Raw genomic sequence first — 21895 nt, 5'->3', positions numbered from 1 at the left:
TTTATATAATTGCAGGCATGGTGTTTAAAGAATTAATGACAGCTGGAACTAAAGAGAATGGGAAATCAAGAGTTAGAGGAGGTGTTTGTAGCTGTTATACGACCAAAGAACACAGCCAGCCTCAACTCCAAAGAATACCGAGCTAAAGCCTTTGAGGTGGGTGAGGTATAGGTAAAGCATTATTCTTCATGTTCATCTTTTAGAGTTTTTTCCTTGTTTAAATCTGCATTTCCATACAGATTTTACTTATTGAAGTTCCCCTGGAGGGAAAAGAGAAAAAACGGAAGAAAGTACTGCTTGGGACCAAAATTCAGGCCGACAGTGACCGGACAAAGTCGATTCTGGAGTATGTAGATGAAACCACAAAGCCCATATCCAATAACCAGGGCATAATAGGTTAGTGGTCGTTGCAAGAGGTGTTTGGTTTCAGAACCTCATCATTCAGCTCTACGGCACAATAATCCGCTCTTAATTAGATCCACTAAAGCATATGCAATCTTTTGCTGCAGGGAAACGTGTTGTGCACATGAGGAAGTTTCAGTTGGATGGCAACAGTGAAGGGAAGGAGGCCTCCTTATTTATTGTGCCAATCAATGTTAAAGGTAAGACTGCAGAAACTTGCACAGATGCCCAAAAGCTCATATGCAAATTAAAGTGTGTTGTGTGTATATATGTACAAAAAAATTCTATATTGACATAGTGTAGAGTGTACTAATGTCAGAAAGTAGTTAAACACTTAAGGTAATATTGTCTATATTCCAATGCAGATAACAGCAAGTCTGTTTATCACCCTGGGAGCCCCAGTTTCTACTGTCTTCAAGACATTATGCGTGTGTGTAGTGAAACCAGTGCCCACTTTTCCTCCACAACCTCAAAGATGCTACTCGCTCTGGACAAGTAAGTTTGAACATCATCCTTGACCACCAAAGTGTCTGAAAATCATGTTAATGGGACTTTAGAAACTTCTAATGGTAATATAAAGAGTTTTCTTTTCTCTGTGGTCTATTGCTGTTAAAACAGTCAGGTGGGCAGGATCTATTGTCATAAGTATTGTTATTATTTTAATATACACTTGAGGTCAAATGTTTACATCCCAGAATCTGCAAAATGTTAATTATTTTACCAAAATAAGAGGGATCATACAAAATGCATGTTATTGTTTATTTAGTACTAACCTGAATAAGATATTTTACATAAAATATGTTTGCATATAGCCCAAAAGAGAAAATAATAGTTGAATTTATTAAAATGACCCCGTTCAAAAGTTTACATACACTTGATTCTTAATACTGTGTTGTTACCTGAGTGATCGACAGCTGAGTTTTTTTGTTTAGTGATAGTTGTTCATGAGTCCCTTGTTTGTCCTGAACAGAAAAATCCTTCAGGTCCTACAAATTTTTGTATATTTGAACCCTTTCCAACAATGACTGTATAATTTTGAGATTCATATTTTCACACTGAGGGCAACTGAGGGACTCATATGCAACTATTACAGAAGGCTCAAATGCTCACTGATGCTCAAGAAGGAAAAATGATGCATTAAAAGCTGGGGGTGAAAACTTTTGAACAGAATGGAAATGTGTACATTTTTCCTATTTTGCCTAAATGTCCTTTTTTCATTTAGTACTGCCCTTCAGAGGCTACAGAAGATACGTTTCCCAGAAGACAAAATAAGTTAAATTTTTGCCCCTGGCTCATAATGCATGGTTTTTCCTTAGAGGTAGAGGTGACATTCTCATTGTAGGATTGGACAAAAATTTGTAGAGAAATACTATAAATGTTATGTGTTTGTTTTATAGAAGTTCATTTTTAGTTCCTTTTTAGGAATACACTCTCATTCAGATAATCTCAGAGCTTAAAGTCTAATGTTTATTGAATTGTTATTGTTAGCTGCATTACATGTTAATAAAGTATTGTCATTGTTTGTGTCAGGTGGTTAGCAGAGCAGCACGCTGTGCCTCATGCCATTCCTGCACTTTTCCGGCCGGCTCCGGTAGACCGTGTGAAGACTAATGTGAGTAATCCAGCCTATGCAGTGGAAAGCAAGCAAAATGACAGCCTGCTCCATATGGGTTACACAGCTTTGGAGATCAAAAGCAAGATGATGTCCCTGGAGAAAGCTGACTTGTGCATTGAGAACCCGCTGTATGGATCAGATCTGCAGTACACCAACAGAGTGAGATTCTCTTTCATGATTATGGCTAGAAAACTGTAGGTTATGTTTTGAATTGCATTCGTCAAAATTTTGGCGGTCGATAAGAGAGTAATTAATATTTTTTTTTTAGCAAGGATGCGTTCATTTGATCAAATATGACAGTAAAGATATTTATAATGTTACGAAAGATTTCTATGTTAAAAGAGAAGTTCACTTCCAGAACAAAAATTTACAGATAATTTACTCACCATCTTGCCATCTAAGATGTTCATGTCTTTCTTTCTTCAGTCGATAAGAGATTGTTTCTTGAGAAAAACATTCCAGAATTTTTCTCCATATGAATTTCAATGGTGCCCCAAGTTTGAACTTCCAAAATGCAGTTTAAATGCAGCTTCAGAGGGCTCTAAACGATCTCAGCCAAGGAAGAAGGGTCTTATCTAGCAAAACGATCCGTCATTTTCGGAAAAACAAATTGACAATTTATATACTTTTTAACCTCACACACTCATCTTGTGTAAGTCTGCATGAACTCCCATCTTGTTTTCTTTCCCAACTTTAAAATCATCCTACATCGCTATAGAAGTACCAGCCCAGTGTTTTCAAAGTGAACATGCAGAGAACATCAAACGCCCCTTTACAAAAGAAAGGTAAAATAGCGATGTAGGACGATTTTGACGATGAAGAAGAAAACGAGACAGGAGTTTTGACGCACCCTAACTGTATTGACCTAGATTACACAGACTATGCATGCGCACCGCAGAGACGAGACAAGATGAGCATTTGAGGTTAAAAAGTAAATAAATTGTCAGTTTGTTTCAAAATGACTGATGCTAGATCCTCTTCCTCAGCTGGTGTTGTTTAGAGTCAATTTCTTATCGACTGAAGAAAGAAAGACATGAACATCTTGGATGACAAGGGGGTGAATAAAATATCTGTAAAATTTTGTTCTGGAAGTGAACTTTTTTAAAATAAATTCCTTTTTTATATTAAGAAAAAATATGTCCTGAGTTTACAAAAATATTAAGCAATAAGCAATTAAGCTGTTTTCAATATTGAAAATAAGATTTTTTTTCTTTAGCACCAAATCAGCATCCCAGAATGATTTCTGAAGGATCATGTGACAGAAAATACTAAAGTAATGACTGCTGAAAATTCAGCTTGGCCATCACAGGAATAAATTACATTTTAAAATACAAAGTAGTTATTTTAAATTGTAACATTTCACAATGTTACTGTTTTTACAGTATTTCTAATCAAATAAATGCAGCCTTGGTGAGACATCTTTTAAAAACTTCAAAGGGATAGTTCACCCAAAAATAAAAATTCTGTCATTAATTCAAGTACTCACTGCAGAGCCGAATGGCCTCCAGCTCCCCCTCTCAGGATGTCCAGCTCCACCTCTGTGTCAACTAATATGTGGAGTTATGTTTAGGATAGGGTAAGGGGTAGGGTTAGGGTGTGGTTAGGTATCTATCTCCACCCATTACCTCCAGCTCCTCCCATTTGGCTCTGCAGCGACCACTCTCTCCATTAATTACTTACCATCTTGTCGTTCCAAACCCCTAAGACCTTCATTCATCTTCAGAACACAAATTAAGATATTCTTGATGAAATCTAAGAGTTCTTACCTTTCTGGGACTTGAACGTTTCAGCTGTGTTACTGTCTGTGCAGGGTCAGAAAGCTTTTGGATTTCACCAAAAATATCTTAATTTGTGTTCTGAAGATGAACAAAGGTCTTGCGGGTTTGGAATGACATGAGGGTGAATTATCAATGACAGAATTTTCATCCCTTTAAGATTTGTACTTGTAACTAGTTTCTCCCCAAACTCAATAGTCATTTGTCTTGTGTAATTTTTTTTCTATTTGATCACTTGAATACATAATAATAGTTAAAGAAAATGATTTACCTGTTGAACTCTTGCATAAAGGTGGACAAAGTCATTATCAACCCTTACTTCGGCTTGGGAGCACCAGATTATTCCAAAATCCAGATTCCAAAAAGAGACAAATGGCAGCACAGTATGACCAGTGTCACAGAAGACAAGTCAGTATTCAAATTCCAATAGATATTATTACTAAAACAATCCAAATATACATCTGTTGGGGGACTGATCATGTTTTTGTCATCACTCTTTGTCCTCTAGAGAGCGCCAGTGGGTGGATGATTTCCCTCTGCACCGCAGTGCCTGTGAAGGAGACACTGAGCTTCTGTCAAAACTGCTGGACAGTGGTTTCTCGGTTAAACAACTGGACAGCGACCACTGGGCACCCATTCATTATGCATGCTGGTATATAACAGATTCCTGTTGTTTTTTTTTTAAATAAGTAACTACATATGAAGTGTTTGTTTAGGTCTCTTTATTTCTCATTTGGAAGCATGAAATCACTTGGATCCCTTTTCCTCCTCTTCTGCCCATCATCTCACCACTTTACTCAATTAAATAACATTAAGGCCCTCTAAAATATAAATCAATATGTTTTTCCTCTGACTACAGGCATGGGAAGGTGGAGGCCACCAAGTTTCTGTTGGAGAAAGGGAACTGTAACCCCAATCTGCTGAACGGCCAACTGAGCTCTCCTTTACACTTTGCAGCCATTGGGGGTCATGCAGAAATCGTACAGCTCCTTCTGCAACACCCGGAGATAGACAGAGTGAGAAATGCAGTATTTTATATTTAATTCTCTATGCTAATTTCCCCTTTTTTATATTTAGATTACATGTGCCTTTAGAACATTATTAATTTAAATTAAATACAATATAAATCATTAATTAATATAATAGTTATATTAGTATAATTGAATTAACACATTGTACATAAATAATTTAAATAAAAACATATTGTGCAGTTTTTAGTTTTTTGTTTTTTTTACTTGTTTAGACTAAATACTAGAATAAAGAAAGAGAGACAAAATAGATCAACTATTACACACTACCAGTCAAAAGATTTTTAATGTTTTTTAAATAAGTCTCTTTTGCTCAACAAGCCTGCATTTATTTGATCCAAAGTACAGCAGATTTTTAAATATATTTTTACTATTTAAAATAACTGTTTTCTATTTGAATATATTTTAAAATGTAATTTATTCCTGTGATTTTAAAGCTGAATTTTTAGCATCATTACTCCAGTCATATGATCCTTCAGAAATCATTCTAATATTCTGATTTTTATTCTGACATTTTTCAAAAAAAAAAAAAAAAAATGTTATAGTGTATAATGTTACAAAAGCTTTTTATTTCAAATAAGTGCTGATTTTTGGATCTTTCTGTTCATCAGAGAATCCTGAAAAAATGTACTCAACTGTTTTATATATTGATAATAATAATAATAATAATAATAAATGTTTGTTGAACAGCAAATCAGCATATTAGAATGATTTTTGAAGGACCATGTGACTGGAGTAATGATGCTGAAAATTCATCTTTGATCACAGGAATAAATTACATCTTAAAATATATTAAAATAAAAAGAAATTATTTTGAATGGTAAACATATTTCACAATATTACTGCTTTTGCTGTATTTTGAATCAAATAAATGCAGGATTGGTGAACAGGAGAGAATTCTTTAAAAAAACATTAAAAATCATACTCTTCAAAATCTTTTGCCTTGTAATTGTTTATTTATTTTTCTGTTTTTGTCTCTCACCATGAACATAGCCATGTCCACCATAACGCTAAATTTGTTAAAAAAAAAAAAATTAGTTTATTTTTGAGATTTTGTCATGATTCGATCTCTCTTCATTTTAAGCACATTGAGGACCAACAGAAACGGTCCCCCCCTTCAAGTATGTGAAGAAAGCAAGCAGAACAACTGGGAGGAGACTGTGAAACTCCTTCAGCAAGCCAACAATAAACCAGTAAGTGTAAAACCACTACGTTCTACTACACAGCTCTGTATCGACATTGAGAAGTCGGGTAGATACTGAATAGTGTGATTTGTTGTGTTTCAGTATGAGAAAGTGAGAATTTATCGCATGGATGGATCGTATAGGACAGTGGAACTGAAACATGGCAACAACACAACAGTGCAACAGATCATGGAGGGCATGAGACTGTCACAAGAGACACAACAGTACTTCACTATCTGGATCTGCTCAGAGAACCTCAGTGAGACACCACACCTGATAAAACACATCCACAGCTTAACTCAGATATCACCTTAACTTTTTTTCTATGCTTTTCTTATTTGATTTGGATTGAGACAAATCTGACCCTGTGGTGTTTTTCAGCTCTACAGCTGAAGCCATACCATATGCCCTTGCAGCACTTAGGAAACTGGAGTGAGATAGTGACTGATCTCACTGCTCTGGATCCCCAAAGGGAATCTCCACAGCTCTTCCTTCGCAGAAATGTCCGGCTACCCTTAGAAATAGAAAAAAAGGTTTCTGCCACATTAACTAAGCTCAATCTGTTTTTGCTCAATAATTCCACCTGATCCACACCCACATGTTTTAGAGTCTCCTCCTACATCCTGCTGTGAAATTCATGCAAGTTTCTTTCCTAGGTTGAAGATCCGAAGTCCATCCTTATGCTGTTCGATGAAGCTCGTCATTGCCTCCTCAAAGGCTTCCTATCAGCGTCAGACAGCAAGCTAATTACTCTCGCCAGCCTCCTCCTGCAGATCATTTATGGAAACTACGACAGCAAGAAGCACAAACAGGGCTTTTTGAAGTATGTTGCTTATTCCTTATCGATTGCCCTGTATTGACAATTACTGTGGTAAATGACACATATATATTTCTTGTTTAATGCAGTGAGGAAAACCTCAAATCCATAGTTCCAATATCGAAGGTCAAGAGCAAAGCACATCACTGGACTAACAGGATACTTCACGAGTACAAGGTGTCAATTCAGATCATTTTTTAAAAAAATGCTGCTTTAGGGGTGCGCAATGTGACCAAAATGAGTAATATGAGTAATTTTATTTCACGGTAACAATATAAATAAAAAATTAATAAGGTCCTTATTATATTACTTTTTTTTTTTTTTTTTTAGAGTTACAAAAGATCAGTGAGAGGTTTTCTCTCTTTTGTTGTTTGATTATCATGAATGACAGGCAGTAGGAATATTAGACTGCTGTCACTTTAAAAATAACTCTATTCGATACTCCAGCGCTCTATGAGCGCCATTTTCACATGCGCGTGTCTCTTTTGACTGCGCTCAGAAAAGTCTCGCAGACAGCACGCCTATATAGTGAAATGAGTTCTCTTTCGCTGCTGATTGCATTTTAACAACTTAAAATCAGTTGTTTTTAAACCACAATGCTTAAAAACGTGTGCAGACGTCAAGTTTTCTTGACCATGTAGCATAGCAACATCACATGAGTGTGTAACCGTTGATAGCTCAAAATCTCTACCTATTGACAAATTTTTACTGGTTAATTTTCATTTCACATAAAAGACATTTACATATAGTCCACAAGAGAAAATAATAGTTGAATTTATAAAAATGACCCCATTCAAAAGGTTACATACGCTTGATTCTTAATACAGTGTTGTTACTTGAATGATCCACAGCTGTTTTTTTTTTTTTTTTTCCTTTGTTTGTCCTGAAGTTAAACTGCATGCTGTTCTTCAGAAAAATGTTTCAGATCCAACAAATCCTTTGGTTTTTTAGCATTTTTGTGTATTTGAACACTTTCCAACAATGACTGTATGATTTTGAGATGCATCTTTTCACACTGAGGACACCTGAGGGACACATATGCAACTATTACAGAAGGTTCAAACACTCACTGATGCTTCAGAAGGAAAAAACATGGATTAAGAGCTGGATGGTGAAAACTTTTGAACAGAATGAAGATGTGTATATTTGTCTTATTTTGCCTATCATATTTTTTTTTCATTTAGCACTGCCCTTCAGAAGCTACAGAAGACACTTACATGTTTCCCAGAAGACAAAATAAGTTGCATTTACCCTGATCTTCAAATTCAAAAAGTTTTCACCCCCAGCTCTTAATGCATCGTGTTTCCTTCTGGAGCATCAGTGAGCATTTGAACCTTCTGTAATAGTTGCATATGAGTCCCTCAGTTGTCTTCAGTTTGAAAAAATGGATCTCAAAATCATACAGTCATTGTTGGAAAAGGTTCAAATACACAAACATGCTGAAAAACCAAAGAATTTGTAGGACCCGAAGGATTATTCTGAAAAACAGTGGGAAAACAGTTTCGGACAAACAACGGACTCATGAACAACTATCACTAAACAAAAAAAAAACAGCTGTGGATCATTCAGGTAACAACACCGTATTAAGAATCAAGCGTATGTTAACTTTTGAACAGGGGAATTTTTATAAATTCAACTATTATTTTCTTTTGTGGAATATATGTAAATACATTTAATGTGAAATATCTTATTCAGGTCAGTACTAAATAAAAAAATAACATGCATTTTCTAAACAGTTGCTTAATATTTTTATGAAAACCATCTTACAGTTTTTCAGAATTCTTTAATAAATAGAAAATGTAAAAGAAAGCTTAGAAAGTTCAAAAAAATCTTACTGACCCCAAACATTTGTACAGTAGTGAATACAGTATGTTCTTAAATTAGAACAGAGTCTTTTTGCAAGTGGTCTGATTTTCTCAATTCTGTTTGTCTGTAGAGTTTGAGCACGAGTGAGGGTGTGAGTAAAGAGATGCACCACCTCCAGAGACTATTTCTGCAAAACTGCTGGGATATCCCCACCTATGGGGCAGCTTTCTTTACAGGACAGGTGTTCACCAAGGCCAGCTCCAGTACCCACAAGGTCATCCGAGTGTATGTAGGGGTGAACACCAAAGGCCTGCATCTAATGAACATGGAGACAAAAGTGAGATTCCAGTCACTTTATATCATACAGGCAGATGTTTTTACTCGTATTTTAACCATCAAATCTTCTCTGACATTTATTTATTTTTTTATTATTCAGGTGCTTCATCTCAGTATGGAGTATGGGACATTTATGTGGCAGTTGGGTCAGGCTGACCAATACGTCCAAATACACAGTCTAGAGAACAAGAAGAACTTCATTGTACACACCAAACAGGTATGGGTCTTCCTTGCATCTTGACATTCACTGTGACAGTGTGAAACCCGAGTTGATCGTCTTTGTGTTTTTTTCTCCAGGCTGGCCTTATCGTCAAGCTGCTGATGAAGTTGAGTGGACAGATCACACCAAACGACAGAGCTGCATCAGATAAATACGCTTACGGTTAACCCCCATCACAGAGAAGTACTGTGTCTTTGCCTTTTGCCTTTTTTGCAGTTGCTTTGATTTTTATGCTGTTATAAAACTACACAACTAAAAGTTGTTTATACCAAATGAAGAGCTATTACATAAGCTATTCTTCATAAATGTTAACCTAATTCACCATGTAATGTTTTCTTACTGTATATGATATTATATGCATTTTATAATGTCATGATAAATTTGTGCTTTTAACAGTTTTGTAAATATGAATGACCATTTTAATAAAAAAATCACACAAAGAGCCTTCATAAATAATTTCTTATCATTAGTAATCAATTTAAAGTGTTTTGATGAATAATAGAAGAAGTTATTTTCTGATTTATTAGTCATGTCATGCATAATGTTAATCATATTACTATATTATTATATTAGTTACTATATAAAATATTATATTATACTATATTGTAATATTAGTAAAGCATATTATATTAGTACAACATAATCCTGATTTACATGTGGATATTAGTATTATATATATTTTTTTCCACTAATAAATTTCCGTGCCCATTTAATTTAATTTTATTTTTATTAATTAATTAATTTAATGCTGATCTGTTAAGAGTAATTTGGACTAACTAAACCTTTTTTATATAATTATTTATATATATATATATAATTATTTATAGGTATTTTTCGTACATTCATTATGAAGTTTATAAAATAAAATACAGAATATTTGTTTTCAGTGGTGGGAATAAGTAGGTGTCTCTCACATTGTCCAACAGCAACATTAAAATAGTGTAGATTAGTATACAATGTTTTATTCATTTAACATATTTAATATTTGGGGGCATCCAAGGTATTTGAAATATTTGAACTTTTAAAAGTAACAATAAAAAGTAATTAGTTACTTTTATAATTATGTACCTCAGTTACTTATTGTGAGAAGTAACTAGTAACTATAACTAATTACTTTTTTAAAGTAACATGCCATAAACAAACACTGTGTGTTTTATTAAGTGAAACATCTATCATCCCCCTTTATTACTCTTTGACACAAAACCATGTTTTTTTGCAGATTTCCATTCAGTATTAAAACAGAGGCTGTATTTTTTTTAAGATAAATGGCTTATTTCGAATTGTCACGGCAAGCTTAATAGCAGCAAATTCAGCTTCTGTAGTATTGTCATGTTGTGCTGTGCACTATGGCCGGAAAACGTAATCTAATTTTAATGTGTGGTCCACTAAAAGCAGCGTAAAGGTTGCATTATTTCCAGCAACACATCCAGAGATTGTTAATATATAGTTTGCATAATATATAATGTTTATGGATGCACTGAGACTTCATTAAGCTCAAGATCTAATCCGTAACCTGCAGATAACTGAAGGTAATGCATTTGTGCATGCATTTTTTCTCCACTGTGCAGATATTGTGGCTCTCCTTTGGGTGCTGTATAAAAGATCCTTTAAGAGCTGATAGGATTTGGTCAGTCATGTCTTTCAATACGTTCCCTCCTTCCTTTTCTCACTTATTCCCTTGCTTCAGTCATTGTACACAACAGAAGGCAGAACACTAGACTTCTGTTCTTGTTTCTCTAGAGAGTGAAAAGATTGTTCTCGACCTGCCAAAACGACGTGGATTCTCCATTCCTCTGAGAATTCCATCTCTTTATCTGCAAAAGTGATAAAAACGTTCTCGCTCTCAACAAACTGTTGAGTAACACGGTGTCCGACTTCCCAACCGCTCATTTGTTTGCGGCGTTGAAAGGGAGATCTTTCAGCTGCTAAAACCAGTCTAAAGGTCAGAGAAAACTTGCTGTAAAACAGAGACAGTGATGCCTCACAAAGACGCGACTGAGATCTTTCTCACACCCTGTTTCTCACACAATGCTTGAATGGGGGCTTAGAGGAGCAGAATGAAGGAGAAGGGGAGGGGAATCTTTTCAGGTCTTCAAATGCAACAATAGTCTTTGTCTACAATGTCCCTCCATTCTTATTGGGGTTACTGACGGGGACGGGGTGGAGGGGCCGTGTTACCATAGAAACAGTGACAAAACAAGCTGGTCCCAGAGCAAGAGAGAGAGACACAAAAACATGCTTCAAATCCGGGAAGGAATCCCTGTATCGATCTCTGCAGTTTAGTTAGAAGAGACAGTGTGCCAAAGAAGGAGGAAAACTTATGTGAAAGGATGGATGCATGCTTCAGTTGGGTGGAAGAAAAGGCGATGAAAAATACTGGAGCGGTATAAAAGCACTCAGTCCTTTCAGAAGCACGTTTGGACCAGAGCTCAGTTGTGCTTGTGGTTATTGCTCGACAGGCTATCATAATGAACGCAGACACTCAGTATGAGGACTCGGTGTCCATCATGGTTCTGGAGAACATCAAAAACAAGCTGTTGCATGCTTTCAGAACATCAGCCGAACCGAGAACCTCTGCTGAGACAGCTATTCATCCCATTGGAAAGAGTTTCCAAGTAAATGAAGAACTTCGGAGAGCCAAAATTGATGGAGCCATAACTTGGTTAAGATCAGAACTGGTAAGTTTAAAAATCACTGATACCTTTACCTCCTAAGTGGGTTGTTGGATTGTTTTATTCCTGTAGAACAATTCCTTTTATTCCTTTTTTTTGTTGGTTGGGGATAGATAGATGGATGGACTATAGGTAGATGGATAGACGGATGAATGGATGATGGATGGATGGATAGATAAATGGACAGAGAGATGGAGGATGGATATATGGATGGACTATAGATAGATAGATGGATAGATGGATGGATGGATGGATGGATGGACTATAGATAGATGGATGGATGGATGATGGATGGATAAATGGACAGATGGAGGATGGATATATGGATGGATGATAGATGGATAGATGGATGGATGGACTATAGATAGATGCATAGACGGATGGATGGATGGATGGATAAATGGACAGAGATGGAGGATGGATATATGGATGGACTATAGATAGATAGATGGATGGATGGATGGATGGACTATAGATGGATGGATGGATGGATGGATGGACGATGGATGGATAAATGGACAGAGAGATGGAGGATGGATATATGGATGGATGATAGATGGATAGATGGATGGATGGACTATAGATAGATGCATAGACGGATGGATGGATAGATAGATAGATGGATGAACTATAGATAGATGGATAGACGGATGGATGGATGGTTGGATAAATGGACAGATAGATGGAGGATGGATATATGGATGGACTATTAATAGATAGATAGATGGATGGATGGATAGACAGACAGATGGATAAATAGATAGATAGATATGGATGGATGGACGGACAGACGGAAGGATGATAGATGAATAGACAGATAGATAAATGGATGGATATCTGGATGGACTATAGATAGATGGATGGATGGATAGATATATGGATGGACTATAGATGGAATGATGGATGGATGGGTGGATGTATGGATGGATAAATGGACAGATAGATGGAGGATGGATATATGGATGGACTATAGATGGATGGATGGATAAATGGACAGATAGATGGAGGATGGATATATGGATGGACTATAGATGGATGGATGGATGGATAGATGGATGGATGGAGGATAGATGGGCAGACCGATAGATAGACGGATGGATGAACAGACAGATGGAAGGATGGATAGATGAATAGACAGATAAACGGATAGATAGATGGAAGGATAGACAGAAAAATGAATGGATAGTTGGATGAATGAATGGATGGATGGATGGATGGAATTACAGAAAAAGCAAGATGGATGGACGGCTAGATGGATAGATATGTGTATTTGTATGTGAATGTGTCTGATCTGTTGCTGTGATTGTCACGCAGCTGGAGATGCGCTCTCAGGATCGTCAGCTGGCTCAGACTCTGCTGGGACTCAATAAGGAGATTCAGAGGCTCAGACGGGAGAACGGATCTCTGCTCCTGGATGCTGACAGCACTGACCACCTGTGACCCCACAGAGCAGAGCAAGGTCTAATGAGAGAACAATGCACTGGAGAGCAGATGCGTGTAGAGGAGTGGAAATAAACCTGTTTGTGACGGAAATAACTCTCCAGTCCTGGAGTGCACTTTGCTGGCCCTTTGTTCAAATGTCTTGTTGTGAAAAATATTGAAAACATTTTCATCTGTGTGAAAACTTGACCAAATATCAATCAAACTGGGTGCTGAGTTCTGTACCCAAAACTATGTATACCCCCCTTTACACTTGGCATTAACATACATTTTTTGGTGATCGAATCTCAATTGGAAAGCACTTAACCACAGGTATAAATGCACCCAAGACACATTATAATCAAATCACTAAAATCACATTGGTCTAGGATTATATATAATGCTGCTCGGATTCAAACGCGTTAATACCAAATGTAAAGGGAACTAGCCTTTAGAAGGCTAGCTGAGACTTATTTTAAAAGTGTGCTAGACATAGCTACAATTTCTATGATTAATTTGTGTATAGACGATGTAGCTCATATCTGTTCTTATGAGATTATGTGACCATCTGCTGTATGACTGAAAAACCAAGTGTTGATGTTTGTTCAGCTTTGAACATATGGAATTATTAGCATAGTATATGCATTGGGTGCATAAATGTCATCATCTGTTTATTAAAATGTCTTGATGATTTAAACTCATTGCGCATTTTGAAATAATTACTCTCAACACTGATCAGGTTTGTACGTGTTTATTATCATACTTGTGGTACTAGTATGATGTCAAAGCATGGCATAGCATATCATTAGTTGATATTTGTCTCAGAAAGATTAGATTATCAGTGAATATGTTCACATCTTGAAAAAAAAAATCTTAATTTCTGTGCAATGACTCTAAAAACAATTGAACGAGTTGTTCATTGTTCATCTTTCAAAACACTATTCTGGTAACTTTCTTTTGCTGTCAGTGTCAGGCACTTCAGTTGTGAAATCTCTATTAGTGCATTCAGGTAGAGTAGTAGTCTATCACCAAAGACTTTGTCGAGTTTCTCACAGTGTAAACCGTTTAACTTTTCCACTTTAAAGTATGTTCTGAATGTAAGGCAGTTGTGTTATTCAGGTTGTGTCCTGTACGTCATTACAAAATTTCTCACATAAGGAATTCATCATTTGTTCTTCTGTGAGACTCAACACTAATGTAACATGCATATTGGAACATGTTGTATTAATCAAGCACATGTGATCTGAAGGTTTCAGGGCACAGAGCTGCGTCTACTAAAGGCCCGTTTGGGCAGGTAGGTTGCAAGAGGAGCGGGGCTCATACATGTGCTAAAGGAGTAGATAGAAGGGTAAAAGCTCATTTCTCCTGAGAAGGAGGACATACTGCTTCCCCCACCCTCACTCTCAGAGTCCCAACACGGTTCCTCCTCCTGCTCCTCCTCCTCATCTTCTATGGCTTTTGCACACTCCTGCTTCAGTTCCTGAATCCCATCATGGAGATCCATCAGCTGGCGAATCAAAGCTTGGTCTTGAGAACGCATCTCCATCTATAATGCAGAGAAATGTTTTTACTTATGCTTTAAATTAGTTATTTTTAGATGAGCACATCAAAGTCAGTACACTTTTTAACAGTATTTTGTATAAGCAAATATATGCGTTCAAGGCAATTATAATTCTATACACTCTAAAATGAATAAAAACTGCTGTTTTAAGTGATCATTTTTCTGCATAATACACTACAGAAAGTGAACATGAACCTTTATAACTTCAAGGAGCCATATCTCACTTTTTTATTGGTGTAAATGCAGTCCGGCTGATTCAGTCTTTGAATAGTTGGCAAGGAAGTCCTAACAGAATGTTGGGAGTAATTTGCTGAGATATGTAGGCTAAAGTAGGTTAAATGTTTCAACAGTGATCAACAAGATTTTTGTAACCACAGAAGTTACATTATGTCGAAGTCAAGCTGCGGTCATGTTTACCGGTGTTAAACAAATTTCTGTGTGCAATTTAAATCAGCACAATCTGCCTCTTTTCTGATGAAATTTTGTGTGTGAAACCCAGTTATTTAAATCTGCGCAATCGGTTAGTTTTTAAACCTACACGATCGATTGTTACTGCCGCTGTTCAGCAATGTTTTTTTGTGCAATATCTAGTTATTTAAATCTGGGCAATCTTTTTTTTTTTTTTTTTTTTTTAATCTGTTGTGAACGGTTGATTCCACAGCTGTTTAGTGGAATTTCATGTGTGATATCCAGTTTAAATTTGCACGATTGGTTGTTTCCGTCATTGTTCAGCGAAATTTCGGGTGTGATATCCAGTTATTTAAATTTGCGCAATCTGTTGTTTCTGCCGCTGTTTAGTGAAATTCCGTCTGCGCTATCCAGTTATTTTCATCCCAGCAATTTGTTGTTTCCGCCACTGTTCAGTGAAATTTCATGTGCAATATCCAGTTTTTTTAAATCTGCACATTTGGTTGTTCCTGCAGCTGTTCGGTAAAATTTCATGTGCGATATCCAGTTATTTAAGTGCGATCGGTTTCCGCCTTTGTTCAGCGAAATTTCGTGTGCGATATCCAGTTATTTAAATCTGCACATTTGGTTGTTTCTGCAGCTGTTCAGCAAAATTTTGTGTGCGATATCCAGTCATTTAAATCTGTGAGATCGGTTGTTTCACGTACGCCGGAAAATTCCCCGATTCCCACGCACATATGTTTGCTAGCAACTGATTTCTTCATGGAAGCTTTGCGTTCAAATATTTCAACTCAGATCAACTAATAATTTTGACACAAAACATCTAAATAATCTATCAAGCAGCTGTGTAATAAGTGAGATAATGTACATTCAGCCAGTTGTTATTGCAAAATAAAGATATATATTATCCCTTACTTATTATAATCTTAATTCAAGTGATAAAGGATTTTGAAAGTCTGACAGTAATCAGTGTTGAGTGCTGCTGTAAGGTTAACTCTGCCTGGTTTAAATGTTTCAAAATGATTAACAGTTGAACATATTAGAAATTTAGAAAAGTAATCAAAAAGTAATTAAAAGTAATAAGTTACATTACTTTAATAAAGTAATTGAAATGTTACACTACTTATTACATTTTAAATCAAGTAACTTGTAATCTGTAACCTATTACATTTCCAAAGTAACCTTCCCAACACTGGATATCCAGTTATTTAAATCTGCGCAATCAATTGTTTCCACCGCTGTTCAGCGATAATTTCCTGTGTGATATCCAGTTATTGAAATCTGCACAATCGTTGTTTCTGCAGCTGTTCAGTGAAATTTCGTGTGCAATATCCAGTCTGCGCAATGGCTTGTTTTTTTTTTTTTTTTTTTTTTTTTTTTAAATCTGTGCGATCTGTTGTTTACGCCACTGTTTAGTGAAATTCCGTGCGCGATATCCAGTTGTTTAAATCTGCACATTAATTTGTTTCTGCAGCTGTTCGGTAAAATTTCATGTGCAATATCCAGTTAAATCGGTGCTATCGGTTGTTTTCGCCTCAGCGAAATTTCGTGTGCGATATCAAGTTATTTAAATCTGCACATTCGGTTGTTTCCACAGCTGTTAAGCAAAATTTTGTGTGCGATATCTAGTTATTTAAATATGTGCTATCGTTGTTTCCGCCTTTGTTCAGCGAAATTTAGTGTGCGAAATCCAGTTATTCAAAAATCTGGACGTTTGGTTGTTTCTGCTGCTATTCAGCAAAATTTCGTGTGCGATATCCAGTTATTTAAATCTGTGAGATCGGTTGTTTCACGTACGCCGGAAAATTCCCCGATGCCCACGTAGATTTCACTCGTGTTCAAGTTGGTCTCACCAATTCGCCATGTTGACCAGCAGAAACCTGCTTGTTTTGAAAATAACTTATATGAGCCGTGCTTCATGCTCCCCTACAATGTTGACAGTTAAAGGATCCTATTTGACCGCCAAAATTTAACCAAAATGACACGGTATAAATGAAGTTGCACTCGGGAGATAACTATAACTGCACTAGAATATGGGAAAAAAAACGACAAAAACTTTCTAAACCCGTATTATACATTTAAATATCACAAATATACTCAACTAAAAGCTTTAGTATTGTGTAGACCCCTTTAAGAAGTTGACGGCAAACTAATGGAATCCACAAAGCGCCTAAAAACTGCCAGAATTTTTTCTACAAAGCGACCTCCTTGAAGGCTTTTTTATAATTCTCACACAGTGTGAGAATTATAAAAAGCCTTTAAGGAGGTCGCTTTGTGAGTCACACTGGTATACAGAGCTGAGGTAAGGCCTACTTTGCATATCCAAATCATAAATCATCCAAACCGTATTTCTAAAAACATTCAAATCAACATTCAAACCTCATTCTATCAAACGGTTTAAGAAGCATTATTCTCTGCCTTAACATGCCTTTACATTTTGCTCTTTGTCCAGAACATCTTTCTAAACTAAATCTCAAGAAAATAAACACTGTGAGACACTGGGAAAGCTGTGACATTCAAAGCCTCTGAAAAGAGTGACCAGAACAAACATTACAGTTCTAACAAATTCACATATTCATACCAGAATGATCAGGTCAAGGTTAAGGTGTTACTATGCTGAGTAAGTTCTTATCCTTGCATTCAACAGCGGGAGTTGAAAGTATTTTAGACGGGCAATGTCTTTTTCAGATGCAAATGTCTTTTCCCTTCTTTCTGCACTTTTTATTGGTGGCCATGGCGGTCTAATTGGATGCTTTGAGAGGAAATAATATCCTGCATTCCAGTACATTTCACGAGCCTGTTTCTGACAGCAGAAAGGACGAAACAAAACGTGTTCCCGCCAAAAACTGCATTAATTACACTGGCAGACTAATAATGGAACCTGCTTTGAAAGGTTTAATCAAAGAAAAGGACATGAACTTTGTTGGAGCAGGTGAAACCCTTCCTGGGGACTGAACCGCTCATGTATAAGAGTGAACAGTACATTTGCTTGAGTGTGTTTATGTGTTTTTCTTCTCTTTCACTGAAGCACATTTAATGGAACTCAATTTAAACCTGATTTCCTATAGGGGAAAGCACAAAACAACACTATTTATGTGGGCAGCTGAATGAATTGGCGTAAATGCTGACTGGAAATGAACACTAAAACTCGTTGGAGTCATTAGGACTTTGCTAAGGCTGGAAAAGAACAATAATGTGAATGCCAGAAAGGCAAGGTACTCATCTGTTTCATTTAATTAATGAGCAGAATACAGAATATGGAATAACAAGTAGTAACCCTAATTTACCCAACTCCAGAATTAAGTCTTAAACAACCACATATCCATTCTTATTCTCATTTAGTCAAAAAACATTTTGAATCAATTACAGCTAAACTGTCACTAAAGGAATTGTGAATAATAAACATTGTTCATGATTTAGATTTAAAGTCACAGAAGTACTGAAATGATGAATTTACACCAATGGGACATAATATTAGCTTGTCTTATAGGGTTTCTGTGGCGTCTTTTGTGTGAAAGGTTGCCATGACAAGTCACGAGTACAGAGGCTGTAAATGCCAAGCAATATATTTCCTGAGAATGGGCCTGCTCAGAATTTAACCCCCGGGACGTTGTAAGGGTCGCAACATGAATGTTAATGACGAGACAGTCGTAATTTTTTACGCATGAGGAGTAAAGACGCAAGCTGACCTTTGATTTTACGCGAGTTTGAAACAACATGACCTGTGTCTACAACAATAGACACGCATGAAATGCTTAGACCACCCAGGACACCCATTATACACAGGGAGAAGGAAAAACTCAAAATAAAATAAGTAAAAATTATACATTTCTTATATTATAAGTCTCTTACGCTCACCAGTTAAACCTGCATTTATATGATCAAAAATACAGTAAAACAGCAAAATTGTGAAATATTATTAGTATAAAATAACCTTTTTCTACTTTATTTCTGTGATACAAAGCTGAATTTTCAGCATCATTACTCCAGTCGTCAATGTCACATGATCCTTCAGAAATCATTGTAATATGCTGATTACATGCTCAAGAAACATTTCAATGTTGAGAACATTTTTCTGAATTCTTTAATGTATAGAAAGTTAAAAAGCATTTATTTGAAATAGAAATCCTTTGTAATAATGTACAATATTTACTGTCAATTTTCATCGCTTTAATGCATCCTTGATAAAGCATTATTTCCTACAAAAAAACACACTTTAGAACTATAATTTACATATAAAACATATTTAGTCATTCAAATATAAGAATTTTTTTTATATTAAACAAATAATTTGTCAAATATAAGACAAATAAAAATGCACACTGCCAGATTTTTAATCACCACGCCTGCATTTATTTGATCCAAAGTACAGCAGATTTTTAAATATATTTTTACTATTTAAAATAACTGTTTTCTATTTGAATATATTTTAAAATGTAATTTATTCCTGTGGTTTCACAGCTGAATTTTTAGCATCATTACTCCAGTCACATGATCCTTCAGAAATCATTCTAATATTCTGATTTGCTGCTCAAAAAACATTTATTATTATTATAATGTTGAAAACAGCTGAGTATTTTTTTTCAGGTTTCTTTGATGAATAGAAAGTTCGGAAGAACAGCGTTTTTCTGAAATAGAAAGCTTGTAACATTATAAGTGTCTTTATCATTACTTTTGATCAATTTATAGCATCCTTGCTAAATAAAAGTATTCATTTCTATAATTTCTTTTCCAAAATAATAATTATACTGACTCCAAGTTTTTGAATGGTACAGTTTATAAAGTTACAAAAGCTTTTTTAAGATTTCTAAGCGTTCTATTCATCAAAGAATCCAGAAAAAAATAATTTAACTGTTTTAAATATTGATGATAATTATGATATTTCACAGTATTACTGCTTTTGCTGTATTTTGGCTTGGTGAGCAGAAGAGACTTCTTAAAAAAAACAGTAAAATCTTACCGTTCAGAAATATTTGACTGAGTGTATGCATTTGAATTTTATAAGAAATTATATACCTGAAATTAGTTATACCTGAAAAACATAAAAGCATTGTATAATAATATTTTAATTCAATATTTTCCTAAAGTTGTTTTTTTTTTGGATCTATGCCTATGCTCTAGCCAAATTGTTATCTTGGAAAAACAAAACTGCCTCATATTTGTGTCCAAATGACAGATAACGTAGTAAACTGTACTAGATGAAATCTTACCAGCTCCTTCCTCAGCCAGGCCAGTGCAGTCTCAATGTCCAGCCGGCCTGCATCCCCCTCTCCAGCCATACGCGTCCCTCTGCACACCTCCTGGGATGACGAATGGTCCCTGCACATCACTGCTGCTTTACTGTGATCAAAAGAAGTTTCCTTACAGGAGAAATCTCTTAGTCTGGTAAGAACTACTTCCATTGTTTCTAGATGTGCTGATGAGGTGTAGAGAGCTCTCTGTTCTTCTTGTCAGCTGTAGATACAGCTCTGTCACTGAAACACAACTCTGTGTTTTATCTCTCTGTCACTCTGTCCACTACTGGTAAATCCGTTCTGGGATGGACACTTAAAACACTCCCTCCCTTCACCCCCTGCCACGCCATAAATGCGCACACTCTTATTTTGCATGCGACGTAAGTCTGTTTATGTGTAAAGGAGTGACGTAGAAAGACTGACGTCATCCTCGCCTGTAGTGTTTCTGATTTGCCATGAGCTTTGTAAATGTTTAATGCAGTTGAATAGATGACGTGTGGATATGGAGTTGCTATGGCTTCGCGGGAAGTACTAGTGAAGACGACTGGAATGTCCTTGGCAGTGCCAGGATGGTAAATAGTGAGTGGACCTCTGTGGACTGAATGGATCACAAATCACATTGTCAGGTCATAGCTTTGATTCTGATCCTATGCAGATATTAGTATTAACTAATATATTTTCCTCTCACAAAGTCAGTGGTTGTGAACTGCTGACGAACATGGCCATGTGGAGCCGCATACTGTCATGTCCTCTCTGCGTTTCCCAAGCAACCTGCACAAATAAGCAATACATCCCACCTTGGGACAAAAATAGTGAAGACACAATTGAAGCTATATTTAAACCCAATAGATCAAACCAACAAAGTCTTTGACGTTACAGGCATTCACAGAGACAGAATGGGACCAAGTTCTCTTCATCCGTGAAAAGAGAGTCTAGCCTTTCAGTTCTCTTTCAGAACCTCTGCCATGCGTTAAACACTTTAACACTTAAGTTCTGGTGTCCTTTAGAATGTTCAGCCAATTTGAGAAAATTACTATTGTCCATGTGGTTAATTCACATGTGAAAGTATTGGGAAGTAATATTAAAGGGACAGTTTACCCAAAAATGAAAATTGTCTGTCATTAACTGCTCACCCTCATGTTGTTCCAAACTCGTATGACCTTCGTTCATCTTTGGAACACAAATGAGGATATTTTTGATGAAATCCGAGAGCTTTCTGACCCTGCTTAGACACATTCAAGGCCCAGAAAGGTAGTTCGACATCGTAAAATAGTCCATTTGACATCAGCGGTTCAACCGTAATTTTATGAAGCTATGAGAATACTTTTTGTGTGCAAAGAAAACTAAAACAATGACTTATTCAACAATTTGTTCTCTTATATGTCTGTCTGTCAACCTGGCTCTTACACTCTAAAAAG

The 21895-nt window shown here is 36.1% G+C and overlaps 2 protein-coding genes across 2 annotated transcripts in view; one reads left to right on the top strand and one right to left on the bottom strand.

Moving 5' to 3' along the window:
• Window positions 1-9622, top strand: part of krit1 (KRIT1 ankyrin repeat containing) — a 10411-nt gene extending 789 nt beyond the window's left edge. The window contains 17 exon segments of the mRNA XM_051135960.1: window positions 16-156; window positions 240-396; window positions 510-602; window positions 768-897; window positions 1933-2176; window positions 4085-4200; window positions 4301-4444; window positions 4652-4808; window positions 5905-5931; window positions 5933-6013; window positions 6107-6263; window positions 6386-6537; window positions 6661-6827; window positions 6911-6998; window positions 8758-8964; window positions 9064-9180; window positions 9261-9622. Of these exon segments, the coding sequence (XP_050991917.1) occupies window positions 58-156; window positions 240-396; window positions 510-602; window positions 768-897; window positions 1933-2176; window positions 4085-4200; window positions 4301-4444; window positions 4652-4808; window positions 5905-5931; window positions 5933-6013; window positions 6107-6263; window positions 6386-6537; window positions 6661-6827; window positions 6911-6998; window positions 8758-8964; window positions 9064-9180; window positions 9261-9350 (2226 nt within the window). The 5' untranslated portion in view covers window positions 16-57 and the 3' untranslated portion in view covers window positions 9351-9622.
• A 4387-nt stretch (window positions 9623-14009) lies between these two features.
• LOC127181297 (alanine and arginine-rich domain-containing protein) lies at window positions 14010-20825 on the bottom strand. Its single transcript, XM_051135967.1, has 2 exons — window positions 20454-20825; window positions 14010-14820 (listed from the first exon to the last, which is right to left on the bottom strand). Exons 1-2 carry the CDS (start codon window positions 20643-20645, stop codon window positions 14527-14529), a joined length of 486 nt encoding a protein of 161 aa, XP_050991924.1. The 5' UTR covers window positions 20646-20825; the 3' UTR covers window positions 14010-14526.
• Between the last annotated feature and the right edge of the window lie 1070 nt (window positions 20826-21895).

This window comes from Labeo rohita, chromosome 19 (assembly GCF_022985175.1).
Source record: "Labeo rohita strain BAU-BD-2019 chromosome 19, IGBB_LRoh.1.0, whole genome shotgun sequence".
NCBI lineage: Eukaryota > Metazoa > Chordata > Actinopteri > Cypriniformes > Cyprinidae > Labeo > Labeo rohita.
Note: the sequence above shows the minus strand (reverse complement) of the source record. Positions and strands in the feature narration are given on the sequence as shown.

Coding starts and splice junctions, on each gene's coding strand:
- LOC127181297 (XM_051135967.1), bottom strand. CDS start 20,645: ATGGAAGTAGTTCTTACCAGACTAAGAGATTTCTCCTGTAAGGAAACT. Junction 14,821..20,453: donor CCTGGCTGAGGAAGGAGCTG/GTAAGATTTCAT, acceptor TCTGCATTATAG/ATGGAGATGCGTTCTCAAGA.